At 52.2% G+C, this 22,044-nt stretch overlaps 2 protein-coding genes across 6 annotated transcripts in view; one reads left to right on the forward strand and one right to left on the reverse strand.

The window, feature by feature from the left end:
- Positions 1–6,852, forward strand: part of LOC133352851 (phosphatase and actin regulator 4-B-like) — a 48,363-nt gene extending 41,511 nt beyond the window's left edge. For all 3 annotated transcript variants that reach the window (XM_061568809.1, XM_061568808.1, XM_061568810.1), the window contains exons 11-16: positions 652–796; positions 1,633–1,688; positions 1,803–1,864; positions 2,417–2,554; positions 2,993–3,069; positions 3,554–6,852. In XM_061568809.1, the coding sequence (XP_061424793.1) occupies positions 652–796; positions 1,633–1,688; positions 1,803–1,864; positions 2,417–2,554; positions 2,993–3,069; positions 3,554–3,569 (494 nt within the window). In that variant the 3' untranslated portion in view covers positions 3,570–6,852. The remainder of the gene's footprint in view (positions 1–651; positions 797–1,632; positions 1,689–1,802; positions 1,865–2,416; positions 2,555–2,992; positions 3,070–3,553) is intronic.
- A 407-nt stretch (positions 6,853–7,259) lies between these two features.
- On the reverse strand, positions 7,260–18,531 carry TBC1D7 (TBC1 domain family member 7). Of its 3 annotated transcripts, none has more exons than XM_061568871.1 (8): positions 18,127–18,531; positions 14,877–15,001; positions 12,853–12,933; positions 12,229–12,416; positions 11,200–11,337; positions 9,562–9,707; positions 8,976–9,105; positions 7,260–8,837 (listed from the first exon to the last, which is right to left on the reverse strand). In XM_061568871.1, exons 2-8 carry the CDS (start codon positions 14,992–14,994, stop codon positions 8,754–8,756), a joined length of 885 nt encoding a protein of 294 aa, XP_061424855.1. In that variant the 5' UTR covers positions 14,995–15,001; positions 18,127–18,531; the 3' UTR covers positions 7,260–8,753. The 3 variants fall into 3 exon arrangements, with proteins under 3 accessions (XP_061424855.1, XP_061424854.1, XP_061424857.1); XM_061568870.1 differs by having other exon boundaries at positions 18,148–18,530; XM_061568873.1 differs by having other exon boundaries at positions 18,111–18,133.
- Positions 18,532–22,044: the final 3,513 nt, after the last annotated feature.

Consider the following 22,044-nt stretch of genomic DNA (forward strand, 5'->3'; position numbering starts at 1 on the left):
AGTCTGTGGGTGCTGTGCTAACTCGCCGTGTGTGTGTGTATGTGCCAAGTCACAGTCTGTGCGTGCTGTGTTGACTCGCTGTGTGTGTGTGTGCCGAGTCAGTCTGCATGCTGTGCTGACTCGCTGTGTTTGTGTATGTGCCGAGTCACAGTCTGTGTGCTGTGTTGACTCGCTGTGTGTGTGTGCCGAGTCACAGTCTGTGTGCTGTGTTGACTCGCTGTGTGTGTGTATGTGCCGAGTCACAGTCTGTGTGCTGTGTTGACTCGCTGTGTGTGTGTGTGTGCCAAGTCACAGTCTGTGCTGTGTTGATTCGCTGTGTGTGTGTGTGCCGAGTCACAGTCTGTGTGCTGTGCTGACTTGCTGTGTGTGTATGTGCCGAGTCAGTCTGTGTGCTGTGTTGACTCGCTGTGTGTGTGTGCCGAGTCACAGTCTGTGTGCTGTGCTGACTTGCTGTGTGTGTGCCGAGTCAGTCTGTGTGCTGTGTTGACTCGCTGTGTGTGTGTATGTGCCGAGTCACAGTCTGTGCGTGCTGTGTTGACTCGCTGTGTGTGTGTGTGCTGAGTCAGTCTGCGTGCTGTGCTGACTTGCTGTGTGTGTGCTGAGTCAGTCTGTGTGCTGTGCTGACTCGCCACACGGCTCTACTGCCCCCAGGGCTCCTCGCCAAGGTGCGCAGGAACCACTCCCTGGTGGCCGCACGATCCCTGGGTCACGACCCTGAGGTCGGTGACCCCCAGCAGGGTCACATGGGGGAGGCGTGGCAAGAGCTGCGCCAGCAGATCGGCACCGCGCTCACCAGGTGCGCTCACCACCACCCACCCCACCTCACTTGCCACTCTCACCAGGTTTAAACACCACCACCAGCCATCTCACCACACTTGCTCTAGGTCCACTCGGGCACCCACCAATCACCTCATCACACTGATCACTCTCCTCACCACGCTCACCATTCACATCACCACGCTCACCATTCACATCACCACGGTCAATATTCACATCACCACGGTCAACATTCACCTCGCCACACTCGCCATCCACATCACTACACTCACAATTCACCACAGCCCACAACAGTGCGACTGCGGTCATCGGTCTCACAAAGTAACACCACTGGCTCACTCGCCAACCTCCACATGAATGTAGAAACGTTGCCGATCGACTCCCCTCTACGGTACGAAAGAATAAGAAGTGGCTTAGCTGAGCGGTGGTGGCTACGCACTAGGCCTGTAATCCAGAACTGTTTTGGCTGCAAGGGTTGGCGGATCACCGCACAAGTGTTACCAAACTCCCCGCTGGCGTCGAGGTGCCATACCCTGGCTCTCCAGGAAAAGGCAGTGCAGAGTGTTGCCTGCGTCCCCCCCCCCCCCCGAATCGCATGTCTGGGTTTTCTCCGGGTGCTCCGGTTTCCTCCTCACAGACATAAACACTTGAAAATTGTCTGAAAACATCTTAATATGTAGAGGACTACAGAGCTTGAGCGATTGCTTATGACCAACTCACTGCCTCGTGCGTGGCTCCGGCGATTGTGAGATGCAATTTTCACGGACGACGACGTGGTATAGTCAACTAATAATTATTATATTGTTAATCGACAATTTTTTCTAAAATTTGCACATGTTTACTTTCCCCCTGCAGACGGCTCAGCCAGAGGCCTACAATGGAAGAGCTCGAGCAGAGAAACATCCTGAAGCGTGAGTGCAGCACAGACGCACGGGCAGCGTTTGCTGCTGCCGCTGTTGTTGTTATTGTTGTTGTGTCGTGACATCGCTCCCAGCGGCTCAAAGTGTCGCCATGATTCATTGCAGAGAGGAATGAGGAGGAGGAGCGAGAGGAGAAGAGAGAGATCAAGCGCCAACTCTCGAGGAAGGCAAGTTGCAAGCACCAGACGCGCTGGCATGGCAGAGGTGGTGCCTGGTTGTGCCCGCCATAATGACTGGGCATGCGAGGGCTGTCACATCAAGTAATAACAATACTTTGATGTTATATAGTGTCATTCCATGCCAACAAAATCCCACAACGCTGTACATTAATTATGTACAATGACCAAATCCCATGGACGCAGTTGGCCGTCCACGGCGTGAAAGAAGCCCAACACACACACACCAAGCAAATGGAAACCCCTACTACCAAGCAAAAAAAAATGAGTAAACAAATTAAGAAATCGCACCAAAACGACGATTGCTGCCTTCGGGTACAAAACCATAGAGCGGAACGTTAACGGGCTTGCCGTGTGACTTGACGGGACCGATCCCGGGCCCCACGGTCTTGAATGGAAGCACGACCCCGGGAGCGCCAGGGATTGTTTTAAAATGGTTGTCGTTGCACGGCCGGTAATGACGGCATTTCCCGCACGCGGCGTCTCAACGCTGTGGGTGAGCGTGACGGTCACGCCCGCGTGCGTGCGTCCGTGTCCGTGCAGCTGAGCATGCGGCCCACGGTGAAGGAGCTACGCGAGCGGAAAATCCTGCGCTTCAACGACTACGTGGAACTGGCCGACGTGCAGGACTACGACCGCCGCGCCGACAAGCCTTGGACGCGGCTCACCGCCGCCGACAAAGTACGAACGCCACCCCGACCCCCGACCCCCCCCGCCCCCAACTGCCCGCTCCGCTGGCCCCTGCCACCGCAGGTCGAGGGGAATATCGGGACGCCGGTGGGGGGTGGGGTGAGAGGGGGGACATGGGGACAGCAGGATGGTGACAGAGGAAATGGAGCGTCTCTGGGGGGGTGATAGAGGGGCATCGGGTGGGATGACACACGTCATGGGAGGGAGTACCACATGTGGGCGCCGTGGGGTTCTACGAGCACACCGATGGGACTTGGGGGGGGCTGGGGGGGGGGATATGTTATCCGGCGATGCTCGCTCAGCCAGCTTCGCGCTGTGCAGACGCTCGTTGCGGGATGCCGTGTGTCGTGGTGGTTGCCCCCTTTGTTAATGTGAACGTGTCGTCACCGTGCGTGCCTGCGTGCGTGCATGGCCTGCGTGCGTTCCAAGGCGGCGATCCGCAAGGAGCTCAACGAGTTCAAGAGCATGGAGATGGAGGTGCACGAGATGAGCCGGCACATGACGAGGTGAGGAGAGACATGCACCCTCCCGCATCCACCTCGCCAGCCCTGTAGCATCAGGCCGTGGGGGTGGGGGCTAGAGAGGGCTGAGTCCCCCTGTCCTCCTTCTGAAGCCTCGCAGCCCCCCCCACCCCCCCTTCAATAGCCGGAGGTGGAGCGACAAAATGCACAAACGAGTCCAATTATAAGCGATGGGCGTTTCAGCCTTTCCTCGAATACACGGGGTGAGAGCCAGAGCAGCGTTCACGATAGACACGAGCGGATCGCACCGTTACTCATTCTGTTCAGCGCTTGACATTTGTTTAAAGTTTATTTAATATTGACTGTGGCTAATTGTATAGCCCCCCCCCACCCCGATTCCTAGTCTGGAGAGAGTGAGGAGCTTGTGTAGTGTACTTCAGTTCTGATGAAAAATAAAAAATAGTTTTTTTTAATTAGATGTGGATGTTGCTCTCTCCCACCACCAACCCCCCGACCCCTTCCCCTGCAGGTTTCACAAACCGTGACGGCACGACGGCCTGCACACTGCACATCACTGCACATCCTCCCGCAGGCCACGTCCTGCTGCTTCGGGGACCCCGGTGTTCGTCGCCCGTCACAAACAAAAATAATCATCGAGCTACGTCTTGTGCCTCGTGCCGGATCGGAGGGGAGGCGAGGATGGACGTTGTCGGACGATCCTAACGAAAGCATCTATCGCTCTTTACAAACACGGAGATCTCTACTAATTGCTAATTGCTCGGATGCCTTGGAAACAAAATCAAGCATATCACTCGGGATCGGCAGTGATTGGAGCAGCAAGAGGCAGGGTGGCCTGGAGGACAAGCGGCCGTGGATCAAGCGGCGCTCCCCGTGGCCTGCCCCTGCCAGACTTGACCGATGCTAATTATATCCTGATTTGCACTTTGTCCACTCTGCGCTAATCATTACAGGAAAGGGACTGAATTGTTATGTCGCTTGTAAACTTTCTTTTTTGTGTTTGTGACACACGGTGGGTTCTGACTGCCCACCGGCTCAACAAAAAACAAACGGGCTCTAACCGAGCACCGATATTTACTTTGTTGTACTGCGACCACGCTAAGTTATATAGTGACATTGTTTCTGATCATTCTTTTGTCGAGGAGCGTTGGGTAACGTGCACGGGCACGCCCCCGTAGTGCGCCGCCGTTTGACGTCGCGATCGGAATGCCGAGCGCTAAACGCGGGGTTTGCAGCTCGGAGCGTCAGCTGCCTCTCCTGCCTGAGCGGCGTCTTAAGCTCTCGACGGCCAGCTAGGGATTGCCACCCCTGGGGTACAAAACATCCGCGACATATGGGAAGAAGAATATCTCACGAAACCAGAAGAGGCGGGGAGGTGTGGGGGGGGGGGTGTGAGAATGACATGTGAATGCATTGTCTTGAGTAGTGTATCATTATGCAACTGACAGAAACTGGGATTTTTGTACGGATGCATGTTGAACTTGTTTTGCGTCGCACGTAGCCAACTGCGCTCATCGGAGGTGCGGGGGAAGGACAACTTTTAATGTCCCGGGAAGACTAACCGATTTAACAGGGGCGCGCGCTTCTTCGAAACAGGGGTCGATCCTGGGAAAACCAGGACAGAGTTGGCATCCCGAGGGGTCCCAGTGCTGTCCATGCAGTGAATTAATGAAGTGAGCCTATGGGATTGAATCCACTCTGAAGCCGGATGTAAAATGTGGTAATCTTACGGTTTTAACAATGAAGGTAACATTCGCCCAATCTTAATGCTATGTGAATAATATTTGTATATTTTTGTTTTTTTTTCTCTGGCTTGTTTCCCCCCCCCCCCCCCCCCCCCCCATCGGAAACTTCCATTTTTACAAATGCTCCACTACGCTTGTGAAATATTAATGGACTATGCGAGAATGAGATTGCTTCCTGTGGCCACCTTGTTCCACGTTTAATCTCAGTATTACCAGTCGACAGTTGCGGCCAGCTGCTGCTGTTGCTTTGGCTCCGAGGAGGGCGGCGACGCGATTGCGAGTGGCAGCCCCCCCCCACGTGAACACTCGGGGTCGGGCCCCCGTTTTGAGCCGTGGTAGAAACTGAACCCACGGCTGCCTCCTCCACCCCCCCCCCCTTGCTGCTGACAGAGAGAAGAGTAGATGGGGCCCCAGAGTTGTGCATCTCTTGGGCTCGAATGCCTCGCCTAGGCCGCCGCACAAGGGGGTAAACGTGTAGCCACTCGCAACGCGTGCGCGTCCGACGTTTTTGGTCAATGTGCATTATTACCTTACAAGCATCGATCTTCGGAGAGAGCGAGTCGTGCTTTGCTCACCAGTTGTGTTCACTGCCCGCTTCTTCGCTTCAACTCCGCCCGACTTGAAGGCCGCGGGTCCCGTTTGCGTTGCCATTTTGACTGCCTGGAACGTTTGCGTCGAGTGCGTTTGGCTCCCCTCCGTAGACAAGCGGCGCTTGAACCGCAGCTGGGGGGGTCTACCGGCGCAGCCTTGCCCGTGCGGCAGATGGCACCGGTTTCACGCCCGCCGAGGCAACCGGTGCCGATCGACGTTGGATCCGCGAGGTTTTTCCCCTCTTCCGTGGACAATCTCTTGTTGGCCAGGACTGCCTGTCGGGAGCGACGTTGAAATTGAGCAACGTGGACGGGAGGGCGATCACTTCTCCCGCCGCCCCCCCCCCTCCCCCCCCCCGATGCTGGCAAAATGATGGCCACTTTCTGGCCGCTACTGCGTTCACCTTGTGCCTCACAGGGAGAGCTGCCACTGGGTGGTCCCCTGCCGCACGGACACCTCGAGATGTCACTGCATGGGAGGCGCGGTATAAATAGCCGCGTGCCGTCGTCACGGCTCTTGTAGTTACACCCGTTCATGTGCATCTGCTGTGGGAAAGAATGCCTGGTTGTCAGAATGCAGGCATCTCTTGTTCGGCCATAAATTAAGCCCATACCCCTGTCCATCACATCTTATGAACACCGTCTTCACACGCGCCAACCCTACCGATGTAAGCAGTAGGGCCCCAATATATATTTTTAAATACCCTTTAAATGGCATCGATTTTCAAAGCAAATCTCGTAAATTTTTATTCATTTTTTTTTTATTAAGCAGAACGATTTGCTTTGGAAATTGATGTAATTTTAACTCAATATTCTTAAGCCACTTGAAAAATTTCCCGGCCATCCCATTCCCAAATATTGGCCCCCGATGCCGGGTCGCCCCCAGGACGCCCTCAACCCTGCGGCGTGTCGTCACGTCACGTCACGTCAGTTCGCTTCATTTTAAATCTTTTATCCTACCGTAATAATTTTGGGTTGTAAATGTGAAAACTCTAGCGATTTTTATTTTTTATTTTACGTCAACACTGTGTTTTAAACAGTTTTTTTAAGGGCACTTGTTGGGGACGATTGTGACTTCACAGCCGCATGTGCAGGGTGTTCCAGCCAGGCTCCGGATTTTCAGTGACCCCCCCCCCCGCCCCCCCCCCCCCCCCCCCACTGGTTTGTCAGAATGTGAGTCGTTTATTTTGCTTCCTTTAATGTAAGTCGATTCCATTTGTTTTTTATTTATGCAATAAGCTCATGTTGTACGTCGCTGAAAGCACCAGTGCCTTTTGGTCGACATTGGTTAGTGAAATGCAAGAGCACTTTTTCTTTTTAAAGATCCGGCGTTTATTAAACAAAGTGCTACCACACTGTGCTGGAGGGAGACAGGACATGAAGTGCCTTGCAAGAACAACACGCATTGAAGCAGCAACTAAACAAGTTAACTCGTGCAGCTTTGTGAATTATAAATAAAATGTGATATTAAAGTATACGTGCCCTCATGGTGTGCCGCGATTCTTTTAAAGCGCTTTGCAAAACGAAGAGGGAGGTGGGGGGAGGGTACGGGGTGGGGGGAGGGGGTGGGGGGAGCCGGAGGCACCCGAGGTAATAACCCAAAGTCTAATTTGCCAGAGCTGAAATCGATACCCACCTCAGGCAGCAAAGCACATTTTTTTAGTCGTACCCATTTATTGATACTGTGACCAGTGCCTTACTGGGTAGCCTCAGCGATGAATCGCGGAATCCACCGTTATTGGCCACACAAATAATGTGGAAACCTCAAGAAATGCCCACCCCCTTGGTGGCACCGACAAGTGACATTTCTGGCCTTGGTTCACGGACTCGCAAGGACAACCCCACTTCTGCCTGCGCGGGTTCCAGGTGGCGCACGCAAGTGTCCACTGGTAACTTTAATTGCCGTCCCCCCCCCCCCCCCTTGTTTTTACACGACTATGTAAACGCCGTTTAAAACTCGGCCTGCTTTGACCGAATTGTTGCAGACGTCGGACATCGTAGGCAAACAACGAAAACTCATCGTTTTGAGAAACTGTTAATCTGGTTTTTACGCAAACGGTTTCATCGGATCGGTTCAAACCAACGGGGTTTATTCTCCCTTCGTGAGTAAAAAAAGGGCTAGCGTTACGCAAGAACGGATTCTTAATCGCGGTATCTGTAAATGACGTGCTGATGAGCCAGCTCTGGCATCTGTCTAGGCTTGCAGGATGGGGCTTGCGGCAGTGTCTGGCGGTGCAGTTGGCGGCTTGCGTTGATCCCCCAGCGGATTCTGAGCGGATGACGGTGTCTGGAAGGGCGCATTAAGGGGCAGCCTCGAAATTCATCTCGACCTGAAGACAAGTTTCAACAACCCGAGGCACAATTTTGGCTTCTCTGAAAACAAACCCATTAAGTACAGACCCCCCCCTCGCTCAGCTCAAACGCGACGGAGCATCATTCTGGCAGGAGGTGTCTGCGATTTGGCCGTGACGGCGCCACTGCTTTCCAGGTTGGCACCCATGGGCGAGTCCCGGCGTCTGTAATTATCCCATTCTGCGTCCGCTCAAAAACGTCCTCCTCGCCTCCCTCAAACGGGAAATAATAAATCCTCAAGCCGTGAAACTACATGTAGTTTTGTTTCCCTCCGAATTGTGGCCCATTGTTTTCTCAAGCGAAACGCTTGAAGGACCTGACCTGGATTCTTATTTACTTCCCACATAGAAGATTAATGCATTATTAGTTCCAAATAGACTTATTCGAGCATCTTGTCTGCACAATAGTGACACCCACTGGTCACCGATGTCCCATTCATGAAACCATGAATGCATTAGCTCTGGCTGCGACGACAACTGATGATGCCCCTTCTTCACCTTTGTGTTGACCAGGAAATGTGTCATTCTCATGTCCTCCTCTACCACTGTAACTTTTTACTGCTGTTGCTGCACGACCAGAAAAGTTAATTAGACGGCATGGAGTTCCATGACCTCTAAATTAATTACCAGCTACAGCTTCTCTATAAGATGCCAATTTTTTTTGAACAATTTTTTTTATAACGATCGTGCTCTCAGTGTTAATTCACAAGGCAAAGTATTCATTGGATCTCTCGCAGTGAAGTGCAACCTTTCATTTTCAAGAACGGCCTGAAGAAGTGGATGTTTTGAAATTCCTTCAAGTGTCCTCCGGTCCACACGGTAGAGCTGAGAACTTTCCCAATCACTCTACCACTATGTTTTTCACATGATAGTCAAACCGATGTTGTTTACTTTAATTCTCAGCTGGAATTTATCCAATTTTAATATGACGGTTGAAGTCCATTGTTCGGTTTCACCACCAGCTAAACAACACCAGTCCGGCATTGCTACAGGAGTGCGGGGGTAGTCCCAAGTGTTCTACAGGGCTACGTGTGGACGGGAGCTCCCGTGTGCTTCTGCCAAAGCTCAATGGCCTTGGTCACGATTGCGTCCGTGTTCTCCTGCGGAATCTGAGAAGCAAAATAAAAACATCTATTTAACGCTCTCTCCGTGCACAACGCATACACCTGACCTTCACTCGCGACCAAAATACATCTCGACGTCAAAGCGCAGTTGTTCCAATCGCGCGGTTGTTCCAATGATTTTACCTTTTCCAAAAACTGCACAATGCTGTCGGCCTTGTTCATCGTCATGAGAGTCATCTTGAACGTGAGGAGGATTCCCATGGCGACGAAAACTAAAATCTTGCAGGAGCCACTCATGATCTTGTCCCACACCCTGTTGGAGTACAGGAGAGAGAGAGTTCAAAATGGGATCGGTTTTCAAAAGTGGAGAAAACCGCCGAGCATAACGCGTTGTTTTTGTAAGCAATACCACAAAGGCTTTAGTATCTGTATTGATGTCGTATATCTTGTATATAAGTGTTCTTCATTGCAAGGCCCACGGGGCTACTCGCCACATCTGGTGGCCTTTAGTGCAGCTTCCGACAATACACAAATGTCAACACCCCCCCCCCCCCCCCATCATCTTCATCGTGCTGTCAAATCCCAATGGTTTAAACCGTGTAATTTCTCAGTAGTTCACACTGATTTACATTGCAAACAAAGTTGAAATATCACTCAAGTTATTTTGCGCAAACGACCACCGTTCTCTCAGGCATGCGCAGATACACACGGGGGTTTAGACCGAAATAAAAGTCCCGATAGGTCAGCTGTTTGTCGCAAGTCACGCTACCTCTCCAGACTCTTGTTGGGAAGGGTCCCGGCAAAGCAGCGGGAGAACCATCGGGAACACGGCAGCCTCGGCAGCGCCCCGGTGCCACGCAGGTGCTGCAGCAAGCGTCCGTCCTCCACGCCCAGGTAATGCTCCAGGCTCTTGGGCTGCGAGCAAACATGCACGTGTGTCACTACAACCAGCGGCGGTGGCGGCAATAACAATTACAGTTCGGCGGTGACGGGGCCGTGCGGTCGCGTGTTTGCCGCTCGTTGCAGACGGCGAGCACCCTGGCTAATGCTGCGGGTGTGTTAAATGTAGGATACACGATGTCTGCTTTGCAAGCACAATAGCGTCACGGTGTCTGCTCTGCGTTGCAGACACCGTGACGTTATTCGAAATCGAGCGGGCCATGTGTGCCAGCGTGCCAGTCCAAATTTAACATTTTTCCTACAAATTACCCAATTACCTCGTGGGGTAACAAAACCACATAGGAACATTGCGCCCTTCTGGCAGACTATACCCATGAGTGAAACATAGCACGTTGGTGATAGCCTCTCGCCGTAAGAATGCCTCGGATACCAAATGTAATTATTATTTTACATGGTGCCGAAATGCAATCGCACTTGAAATGCAATCGCACTTGACGGCGCTTAACACAAGTGATGAACATGAAGGAAGAGGTGAAATGGGAAGAGGTGGAGGGGGAAGGGCAAGCAACATCGCAGCACGGCCCCAGGGCCAACGAGGCCAAGCACACGGCGACACGAAGCGACTGGGGCTCAACGGGTCCCCGGGTGGCCCAGACGCGATGCTGACATAATCCCAGGGGCAGTGAGAGCAGCACCAATGGGTACCAGAAGGTGGCATATCCACCATGCACGCATGCACGCTCACCACGGAGCCAGGGAGAGGAAACGCTGCCGCTTGTTAGGGGTTGTCCATAAATGACGTCACGCGATTTTGGACGATTTTGGACGATTTTTGACCCCCCCTCCCCCATCGTCACACGGCGTCACAAAAATTCAGACCCCCCCCTCAAATATGACGTCACAAAGCTCTGCCCCCCCCCCAAATAAAACATGCTTCAAATCGCTTTAAACTATTGTCATTGTAGTGCGTATTTAATGTGGATCTGCACTCTGATATGTTGTAGGAGAAAACATTTATTAAAAAGTCTATTTAATTAAGTAGAACGTGTTGTCTATATTTATTTAAAGTTGCGCATTTTGATGTGACGTCACATTTCTCAACCCCCCCCCCCTCGTCACACATCGTCACAAATATCTGACACCTCCCCCCCCCCCAGGTGCGTGACGTCATTTATGGACGGCCCCTTATCTTGAATAATGCAGGGAATTGATACGCAGGCTCAACAAGGCTGGCAGTCCAAACACGACTGCAGACTCCTGCGGTTGTGCCGTAGATATTTTCGGGTCGTACCGCGTCTTGTTCGGTACGATGTCCGACGTTTCGCTCCACGTGCTGGGGGGGGGGGAAGCTTCTTTCGGGAACCTGAACTGAAGAAGTTTCCGGGTACGTGCAGCTGAAGAAGCAGGCGGAGCGAAACGTCGTACTTTCAGTACAACCCGGAAAAGAAAAATAACATTGGGGATTCCAACACGAGTTCTGCTGCTGTGCGCAAATGCAGTGGCTCACCAGATGCGGCAGCGAGTCTACGTATTTGTTGTTAAATTGAGTGAAGAAACACTTCGCCAGCCAGTAAGCGTCCACTTCATTCTCCGCGATTTCAGACATGCTCGACACCACGGCAATAAAGTCCCCTTCCTCTTCCTCCTGAAAGAGACCGTGCAGAGCGTCCGCTAGAGAACACCACCAACAATAATATTGACGTATTCACTTAGTCATTCCACTGCTAGATCAAGGCCTTCCCACACTGTGTTGGTCACGGGGTTTCTTTAACCAAAATCGTGACTGATGTCAGCCTTGACTGGGAAGGTGGTTGGGTTCAAAGTGTAGTACACCGACGACGACTGGACCACCGTTGCATCCTCACCATCCATCATCATCATCATCGCCATTATCAGCCATGATCACTCTACTGCTGGATGAAGGCCTCCCCCAAGCCGTCACCACGTCTCATGATCCTGCACCTAGGGCCCCCCCCACAGGAGCCAATTGTGTCGCTCCGTCCCCTTGGGTGAGGGTGTATCCCCCTTCTTTGGCTGCCACTTCACCATTAGTTTGGACCACCGGCCATCATCCCTTTGAGCGACGTGTTCTACACAAGCACACTGTTTTCTTAGCCACCCATATGGAAAACGTGCAGCCCTGCAAGTATTCACACCACCGCTGGCAAAATGGCTTTCACTACAGTCAGCTCAGGGAAGCCCCCTAGAGAGTATGTTTTGTATACTGTTCCACGCGGGCCAGACGTCTTGGTAGAGGTGGGAGTATCCACACTTTACCCTACCACACAACTCCTGCAAATTGACTAACCGCGGTGTACCCATTTATACCGCTTGGTGGACAGACGCAACAGTGTTTAAACTGCTGCACCGGGAGATGGAATCGAACGGGCCACCTCTGGATTGCAAGTCCAGTGCGCTAAACAATTACACCGCGGCGGCCGCACTCCTAGCCACCCACGAGCGCTGCCAAAAGTTTACGAGAGCCCTTGCCTGCCTCGGCTTGGTCCCTGCCCCGAACCCCAGTTATGCCGCGTACCGGTGGCTGGTCACAGCGGCGAGGGAGGCAGCCGTTCTCCAGCTGCAGCATGCGCAGCATGGTGTGTGTGTCGGGCGCGCCGTCCCCTGTGAGGCGCATGGTGCGCAGCGCGTGCAGCACGTCCTGGTGCTGCTCCGCACGCTGCTGGGACACGGCCTCGTGGGCCGCCTGGTGCGGCGGGAGGACGCCTGTGGGAGCACATGGGCGCGCGCACTTTACCAAAGACAAAGATCCCCCACACCGTATAGCTGTTAAAAGGCTGTTGGGGCAAGTCCCGTTAGCGAGTGGCACCTACGCAGGCCGGCACGGTACACGAGAGGGTGGGTGGCTAGCACCATGCCTGATCACCTTTTTCTCTCGAGTGGCGATGTTTACACATCGCACCAGGTACTCGTTTGAGAGTTAGTCGACATAGGGAGGCCCAGGATTGGTTCAAATAACCGTCACTGGTGTTGGACGTGAGCGGGAATCGAACCCGTATCGCCGGGTTCATAGCGCAGCGCGCTAACCGTTACACTACCGCTCCCCACATATCCACACACACACAGACACACAAGGCCCCATTCAGTCCCCGCAAAGAGAACCCCCCGCCCCCCCCGGCCGAGATATCAGGGGCGCTCATACCAAGCAGCACCTTCCAGATGAGGATGCGGTAGATGGTGGGGATGGGGAAGCGCTGGCTGAAGGTGCACAGCTTCTCCAGATCTACACACGCAGACACGCGACACGACGCGCCCAGCAACCGTCCACAACCCAATGACCGCCATCCGACTCACGCCCCATCAGCACCCATCAATCGAATCCTGCGTATGGCAGCAATTACGTTCAAGAGCTGAATACCAATGTTGAGATCTGCTCGCCACGATGAGAGGGCTTCAGGAGAGTTTGTGTAGTTTTGCTATTCTTTGTCCATTGAAGGAGCACAGACTACAGTGGTGTACTATATAGTCGATAGGTTTGTGTTGCATAGCCACAGTCGGACTCCTGTAGCTTGTCTTTAACTTTCCATTCATGGAGGAGATATGTGCATCGGGCCTGTTGATGTCCTGATGCGGTTGATAGTTTTACCAGTGTCACTGGGGAATGTCAAGGCCAGGAGGTGCACCTACTGACCCCCATCATTGCATTTGACATATATCCTTGTTTGTTTACATGCTAGCACAATGGTCCCGTTTAATGTGTCTGCAGCTTAGTTTTGTAATTTTGCTGTGGCGAAATCTGTACGTAATTTAACAACGCAGATTTGTTCTGCGGGGGAAAATTACATTTGCAAATTTTGAGTTCTTCCGCAGCGATTAGGTTGTGTTTTCTTTGCACTTTTAATTTGTTTTGCTCTCGTAGTTTTGGTGAGCGATGTCACTCTTGAAAATGAGACCATCCTCGTCTCTTGCGTTCGCATCTGGTTCACCAAAATTTACCTGAACTTGAAACTTCAATCAACTAGGTCATTTAGATCGAGTGACCTCACCTGATGCTAATTATTTGGTGATGTTGCATTAGCAGTGGTGCACAAGCACAACTCACAGAAACTCTACATGAATCAATGACACTGTAGCCCTTAAAATCTATTTTTGTAAAAATATAATAGGTGACGTTTCGAGCAATGGGCCTTCTTCATTGGGCATCATTTGTATTGACTGATGCTGCTTGACGACTTGAAAGAATAATGGGGCGACATACTGCGACGTGAAGAAGAAAGCTCAAGATCGACCAGGGCAGAGTTTTTATGAACCAATGCCCTGTTATTGCAAAGATGACTAATGGATACGAATACCCTGGCTGGATCACCAATTAGCTGATCATAACCCAGTGTACCCAATCTGACTCTATATAAAAACATTTTTTATTTTACCGGGTAAGACCCACTGAGCTACGTAGCTCTTTTTCAGAAGTGACTTGGCCACAAATGACAGCTCGGCGAAGTGGCTTATCACGTGGAAATTTAGAGCAGCCAAATATCCGTTGATAAATGCGGAGGGGAAAACTGTAGGACCCGGAGAAAAATCCACGCGACCACGGGGAGAGAGAGAGAGACACGCAAACTCCCAATATACAGCAGGCGTTGGAGTCGGGATCGAACCCATGACCTCCTGCATACCAGGCGAGGTAGTTAACATTTCGCAACGTTGGCGCCCTAAAACCAGGCTGGATCGCCGTGACCCAGTGACCCTGTCTCAGACTGGCTGGGTCGCATCTCCTTGATGCGCTGGGGAGAGACCCGGGGTGAGGAGGAGGAGGGGGAGGACGGTTCAAGTTCAAGTTCATTTATTAGGTATAGCCCTGTGAGCCATTCGGCTCTTGAATCGGGTGCAACCGCAACAAACAAAAAACATGAACAAGAAAACATCTTAAAGTGAATATGTGACTAAGTGCAAACAGACAATCCAAGAAAAGACAGCAAAATATTGCAGAAAAAACACCGTACACCAACGCTGTGTGCAAAAATCCCAGTGGGATGCAAGTCAAACAACAACAACAACAACCACAAGACAACTTAGATTAAGGCCATCAGTCTAACTCTGTACTACAACAAACAAACATGGCTAAACCAATACACTTTTCGAAATCACCAAAAAAAAGCCATGAAAGCAATGGAAAAGCAATCATAGGAACTGTGACGGTATTTTCACAATAAATGGTGCCCTTACCGAGCGGCTCGTCCTTGAGGAGGATCTCCAGGCTGCGCTTCTCGTCCACGCCGTGGAAGCCCACCTTCTTGTAGTAGTGCGAGCGAAAGTTCCTCGGGTTGTCCTCCGCCATGGCCATTGGGACCCTGGCGGAAGGGGGACGCGGTGCGTGAGAGACCGAGTGAGCCGTGCGGGCGAGTGACTGAGTTGGCCAGTGACTGAGTGGGTGAGTGACTGAGTTGGTGACTGAGTGGGCGAGTGACTAAGTTGGCAAGTGACTGAGTTGGCGAGTGACTGAGTGGGTGAGTGAGTGGGCGAGTGACTGAGTTGGCGACTGACTGAATTGGCAAGTGACTGAGTTGGTGAGTGACTGAGTTGGTGACTGAGTGGGCGAGTGACTGAGTTGGTGACTGAGTGGGTGAGTGACTGAGTTGGCGACTGAGTGGGCGAGTGACTGAGTTGGCGAGTGACTGAGTTGGCAAGTGACTGAGTAGGTGAGTGACTGAATTGGTGACTGAGTGGGCGAGTGACTGAGTTGGTGACTGTGTGGGCAAGTGGCTGAGTGGGTGAGTGACTGAGTTGGTGACTGAGTGGGCGAGTGACTGAGTTGGCGAGTGACTGAGTGGGTGAGTGAGTGGGCGAGTGACTGAGTTGGCGAGTGACTGAGTGGGTGAGTGAGTGGGCGAGTGACTGAGTTGGCGAGTGACTGAGTTGGCGAGTGACTGAGTGGGTGAGTGAGTGGATGACTGTGTGGGTGCGTGACTGATTGGGTGCGTGACTGTGTGGGTGACTCACTGAGTGGGTGACTGACTGAGTGGGTGACTCACTGAGTGGGTGACTCACTGAGTAGGTGACTGAATGAGTGACTGAGTAGGTGACTGAGTGGATGACTGTGTGGGTGAGTGGCTGAGTGGTTGTTTGTGTGGGTGGGTGAGTGACTGAGTGGGTGACTGAGTGGGTGACTGAGTGGATGACTGCGTGGGTGAGTGACTGAGTGGGTGAGTGACTGAGTGGGTGAGTGACTGAGTGGATGACTGAGTGGGTGAGTGACTGAGTTGGTGTCTGTATGGGTGAGTGACTGAGTGGGTGAGTGACTGAGTGGATGACTGAGTGGGTGAGTGACTGAGTGGGTGAGTGACTGAGTGGGTGAGTGACTGAGTGGGTGAGTGACTGAGTGGGTGAGTGACTGAGTGGGTGAGTGACTGAGTGGGTGAGTGACTGAGTGGGTGAGTGACTGAGTGGGTGAGTGACTGAGTTGGTGTCTGTATGGGTGAGTGACTGAGTGGGTGAGTGACTGAGTGGGTGAGTGACTGAGTGGATGACTGAGTGGGTGAGTGACTGAGTTGGTGTCTGTATGGGTGAGTGACTGAGTGGGTGAGTGACTGAGTGGGTGAGTGACTGAGTGGGTGAGTGACTGAGTGGGTGAGTGACTGAGTGGGTGAGTGACTGAGTGGGTGAGTGACTGAGTGGGTGAGTGACTGAGTGGGTGAGTGACTGAGTGGGTGAGTGACTGAGTGGGTGAGTGACTGAGTGGGTGAGTGACTGAGTGGGTGAGTGACTGAGTGGGTGAGTGACTGAGTGGGTGAGTGACTGAGTGGGTGAGTGACTGAGTGGGTGAGTGACTGAGTGGGTGAGTGACTGAGTGGGTGAGTGACTGAGTGGGTGAGTGACTGAGTGGGTGAGTGACTGAGTGGGTGAGTGACTGAGTGGGTGAGTGACTGAGTGGGTGAGTGACTGAGTGGGTGAGTGACTGAGTGGGTGAGTGACTGAGTGGGTGAGTGACTGAGTGGGTGAGTGACTGAGTGGGTGAGTGACTGAGTGGGTGAGTGACTGAGTGGGTGAGTGACTGAGTGGGTGAGTGACTGAGTGGGTGAGTGACTGAGTGGGTGAGTGACTGAGTGGGTGAGTGACTGAGTGGGTGAGTGACTGAGTGGGTGAGTGACTGAGTGGGTGAGTGACTGAGTGGGTGAGTGACTGAGTGGGTGAGTGACTGAGTGGGTGAGTGACTGAGTGGGTGACTCGCTGAGTGGGTGACTCGCTGAGTGGGTGACTCGCTGAGTGGGTGACTCGCTGAGTGGGTGACTCGCTGAGTGGGTGACTCGCTGAGTGGGTGACTCGCTGAGTGGGTGACTCGCTGAGTGGGTGACTCGCTGAGTGGGTGACTCGCTGAGTGGGTGACTCGCTGAGTGGGTGACTCGCTGAGTGGGTGACTCGCTGAGTGGGTGACTCGCTGAGTGGGTGACTCGCTGAGTGGGTGACTCGCTGAGTGGGTGACTCGCTGAGTGGGTGACTCGCTGAGTGGGTGACTCGCTGAGTGGGTGACTCGCTGAGTGGGTGACTCGCTGAGTGGGTGACTCGCTGAGTGGGTGACTCGCTGAGTGGGTGACTCGCTGAGTGGGTGACTCGCTGAGTGGGTGACTCGCTGAGTGGGTGACTCGCTGAGTGGGTGACTCGCTGAGTGGGTGACTCGCTGAGTGGGTGACTCGCTGAGTGGGTGACTCGCTGAGTGGGTGACTCGCTGAGTGGGTGACTCGCTGAGTGGGTGACTCGCTGAGTGGGTGACTCGCTGAGTGGGTGACTCGCTGAGTGGGTGACTCGCTGAGTGGGTGACTCGCTGAGTGGGTGACTCGCTGAGTGGGTGACTCGCTGAGTGGGTGACTCGCTGAGTGGGTGACTCGCTGAGTGGGTGACTCGCTGAGTGGGTGACTCGCTGAGTGGGTGACTCGCTGAGTGGGTGACTCGCTGAGTGGGTGACTCGCTGAGTGGGTGACTCGCTGAGTGGGTGACTCGCTGAGTGGGTGACTCGCTGAGTGGGTGACTCGCTGAGTGGGTGACTCGCTGAGTGGGTGACTCGCTGAGTGGGTGACTCGCTGAGTGGGTGACTCGCTGAGTGGGTGACTCGCTGAGTGGGTGACTCGCTGAGTGGGTGACTCGCTGAGTGGGTGACTCGCTGAGTGGGTGACTCGCTGAGTGGGTGACTCGCTGAGTGGGTGACTCGCTGAGTGGGTGACTCGCTGAGTGGGTGACTCGCTGAGTGGGTGACTCGCTGAGTGGGTGACTCGCTGAGTGGGTGACTCGCTGAGTGGGTGACTCGCTGAGTGGGTGACTCGCTGAGTGGGTGACTCGCTGAGTGGGTGACTCGCTGAGTGGGTGACTCGCTGAGTGGGTGACTCGCTGAGTGGGTGACTCGCTGAGTGGGTGACTCGCTGAGTGGGTGACTCGCTGAGTGGGTGACTCGCTGAGTGGGTGACTCACTGAGTGGGTGACTCACTGAGCGCCTCGCTGTCCCTACCTGGGCCTCCTCGTCTCGCCAAGCCCACCGCAGTCCGCCACTGCTGTTTCGGTGGACCGGGCCCGGAAACCCACGTCCCGAAATATAGTTCCGCCCGTGTTTCGGTTCCGGCCAACCATCATCTCTCTCACGCCCGGCCTCTCACGCCCCCCGCTGGCCACTCTGACGCAGTGAGCGCCTCCCTCCCTGTGAGCTCTGCCTTGACGGAGGATACATCCTCTGTCTGGACCTACTGCACCAACAATACCGTCAACACGACGTCGATCACACCAGAACACGATTGCACCTACCCATAAAACTACCCCCCAACGCATTCAACTTCTTTCGCGCCGTACGTAGCCAAACGTGCTAATCGGAGGTTGCGGGGGAAGGACAACAAACCAACACCAGCATCACTCCGACAACTACCTCGAACCCTTAGGGGCCGTCCATAAATGACGTCACGCGATTTTTGACGATTTTTGACCGCCCCCCTCGTCACACGGCGTCACAAAGTCAGACCCCCCCCCTAAAATATGACGTCACAAAGCTCTGCCCCCCCCCCCGTCCATATTTTCATTTTAAAAATAAAACATGCTTCAAATCGCTTTAAACTATTGTCGTCGTAGTGCGTATTTAATGTCCTGCTGCACCCTGATGTTGTAGGAGTGTTGTTATAACATTTAGAGTTGTTATAACAATTCTATATTTATTTAAAGTTGCGCATTTTGATGTGACGTCACATTTCTCACCCCCCCCCCCTCGTCACACATCGTCACAAATGTCTGACCCCCCCCAGGTGCGTGACGTCATTTATGGACGGCCCCTTACCCTACCCCACTTTTATCCTAACCTCAACCCTTACCGCAACCCCTACCTCTATACTATCACCTCGACCCTTAACCCCAACCTCAACCCTTACCGCAACCCCTAACCTCTACCCCAAACCCACTTTAACCCCTGCTGTAATGTAACCCCCAACTCGACTCATTGTCACATTTTTATTTACAGTGAGTCTCGGTCTAAATGGGAACGCGCATTTAGATTATTTGGATAATTTTGCTGCTATAAATGTCCACGTGATGAGGCCCCTTTGTTGAGTTATCATTTGTGGCAGGTCGCTTCTGAAAAAATTTAACCCGTAAAAACAAAGTTTTTCACTATAAATCCTTTATATGCGTGGCGGCTAGAGTCCTCTCGTCATCTGGCTTGAGATGGCTGCCACCTATGGGTCAGATGATTGCCTGCCACCATTAAGCAATTGGTGATTAAATAAATAAAAATTCCTAAAAAGTGTAAAGTTATGGGAAAAAAATGTCACGAAAATAAATTGTCACGCACAACGAGTCTGTGTGCAAAATGTCAGCTCGATTGGATCACGGGAAGTGGGTTAAAAAAACGACCGAAAGATGTGCACGGTCGTAAGCGCGCAAGCAAGCAAGCAAACTTAATATAAAGGATTTAAAAAGGTGTCTCATTGGACTTTACCTGGTAAGATAATAAAACATTTAGTGTATATATATTTTTAAGCTATTGTATTTGTTTACCTTTCCTATACTTTGCACTACTGCCATGTTTTTGTATTGTTTGTTGTTGTAACGTTCTGACCCGCGCCTACTGGACATCAGTGAAAAAAATTGCTTCATAGCTCATCGGATTCCTCCAGTAGAAATACACATTCCGTTTCTGAGTTGAACACAGTGCTACGACCACCCGGTGTCTTAGCACAAACTCGGGGGTTGTCCGAACAACAACCGAGAAAACCGGTAACCGTTTTCCGAAATCGATTACCGGGGTTTCCAAAAGCAGCCGGTTCCGAGGCACACCATTTACTCGGTTGATAAGCTAAAGGCGCAAGCCCTGCAACTTGCTTGTTCACGTCACTTCTGGTGGAGGGGATCTCCACGAGGAGATATTTGGCCAACTCTTTCCACGCCGGTCAGACGTGTCGGAAGAGTCATAAATAAAGGTTTTTTAAATCCTTTAGATTAAGTTCACTTGCTTGCTTGCTTGCGTGCTTGCTTGCTTACGACCGTGCAAATCTTTCGGTCGTTTTTTAACCCACTTCCCGTGATCCAATCGAGCTGACATTTTGCACACAGACTCGTTGTGCGTGACAATTAATTTTCGTGAATTTTTTTTTCCAGGGAATTTTTAAAAAAATATTTAATTACCAATTGCTTAATGGTGGCAGACAATCATCTGACCCATAGGTGGCAGCCATCTCAAGCCAGAGGACGAGAGGACTCGAGCCGCCACGCATATAAAGGAATTATAGTGAAAAACTTTGTTTTTGCGGGTTACATTTTTTTGGGTTAGATCGCGAAAGTATGAACGTGTCATAACGTTTATACTTACGCGATATAACCAAAAACACCTTTATTATGAATAATATCGGTCGCGAAAGCCTACGCGTGTGTGTTGAAAGAGATTGAAGTACCCACACTTTACCCCACCAGGCGCAACTTCCCGACTGACTTAACCTGTGGTTGTGCCCCTTGAAACTCCTAGGATTTTAGAGGCACACTGTGTGGGGAAGAGATTGAACGGATTCCGAGTGCATGTCCAGTGTGCTAAGCTATTACACAACTGTGGCAGCTATCACTGTTTCTCAGTTAGACGTGTATATGTGTGGAAAATCGGTAACCGGTTTTCACAAGATTTTTTTTTTCATTTGGTTAACGGTATTGCAAAAGAACCCGGTTTTAACAACCCAAGTGCAAACAATTCCTGCTGCCCCGAACACAGATGCCGATTGACGGACTATCCGGGATGATGGTTGAGAGAGTGTATGGTGTTGTTTGTTGGTGGTTGATGGAGGATGATTATGAAAATGATGGAGGAGGTGAGGGTGTAGATGCTGGATGATGGTTCAGACATCATGGCGGTTGATGTTTGAGAGAGGTCCGATGTTTTATTGTTCAGAAGCTAAATGCCCAATGTCGAGGTTTTCGAGTCACGACGAGCAGACTTCAGCACAGAGTTCTTGTAGATGTTCTATTCCTCCATTAAAGGAGCGCAGAATACTTTACAGTGGCATACTATATAGCCCATCGTCTGGGTAGGTTGGCTGTTGCAATGCCCGATCCACAAATACGGAGGAGACATCACAGCGATAAACTCCGCCGTTCCTGACGCTGTTACCTGCAGGCTTGACCACCCGAATGTGAAATTGTAGTCGTTTGCTCTGCATCTATATCAGCAGCCATACGAAATAATAATCAGAATAATAAGAAGACTGCTGCTGGACAATGATGACGACGAGAATTTTTTAGGTGTTCCACACTGCCATTGTTCTCGGAGCTCCCCAGCAAACAGAGAAAGTTGGGTCAATATTGAGACAACGTTGATACAACCACTTGCCAACGTTGGCCGGAAGTTGGCACGTGTACTAGGTCGGTGAGTCGGGCACGAGCATCCAAATCCTTGGCACGGATTCCCTCCCATGTCCTCATCACGCTGGCTCCGAGACGAAGTGTCTCATCCAGGATGCAGGATGGGGCTCGTCTAATCGCCTAATGGCCCACGCAGTGAGAACCGGTAGCTGGGGATTGAGTTGAGGTTGTTCTCACCACCACCACCACCACCATAAGTCTATAATCACTGGGCCAGGAGGGTGTAATGTGGGGGAGCGCTACGGACCCGGTAACCCGAGTTCGATTCCTGCTCACAGCCAACACCAGTGACCGTTGTCTGAACCGGTCCTGAGGCCTCCCCTAGGTCGACTCAGACTCAAAATGAGTACCTAGTGTGATGTGTAAACATCACCACTGGGGAGACAAAGGCGGTCGGGCGTGGTGCTGACCACCCACACCCCCTCGTGTGCCGTATCGGCCTTCATAGGTGCTACTCACTAACAGCACTTGTCCCTACAGTCTGTTAAGGTTACACGGGGTCTTTGTCTTTGTAGTATCGGGG

This window comes from Lethenteron reissneri, chromosome 42, assembly GCF_015708825.2.
Source record: "Lethenteron reissneri isolate LAM-NWPU_2019-01 chromosome 42, ASM1570882v1, whole genome shotgun sequence".
Classification (NCBI taxonomy): Eukaryota; Metazoa; Chordata; class Hyperoartia; order Petromyzontiformes; family Petromyzontidae; genus Lethenteron; species Lethenteron reissneri.

Coding starts and splice junctions, on each gene's coding strand:
- TBC1D7 (XM_061568870.1), bottom strand. CDS start 18,461: ATGCGTTGGGGGGTAGTTTTATGGGTAGGTGCAATCGTGTTCTGGTGT. Junction 12,417..12,852: donor CATCTGGAAGGTGCTGCTTG/GTATGAGCGCCC, acceptor GTGCTCCCACAG/GCGTCCTCCCGCCGCACCAG. Junction 11,338..12,228: donor GCCGCTGTGACCAGCCACCG/GTACGCGGCATA, acceptor GGTCTCTTTCAG/GAGGAAGAGGAAGGGGACTT.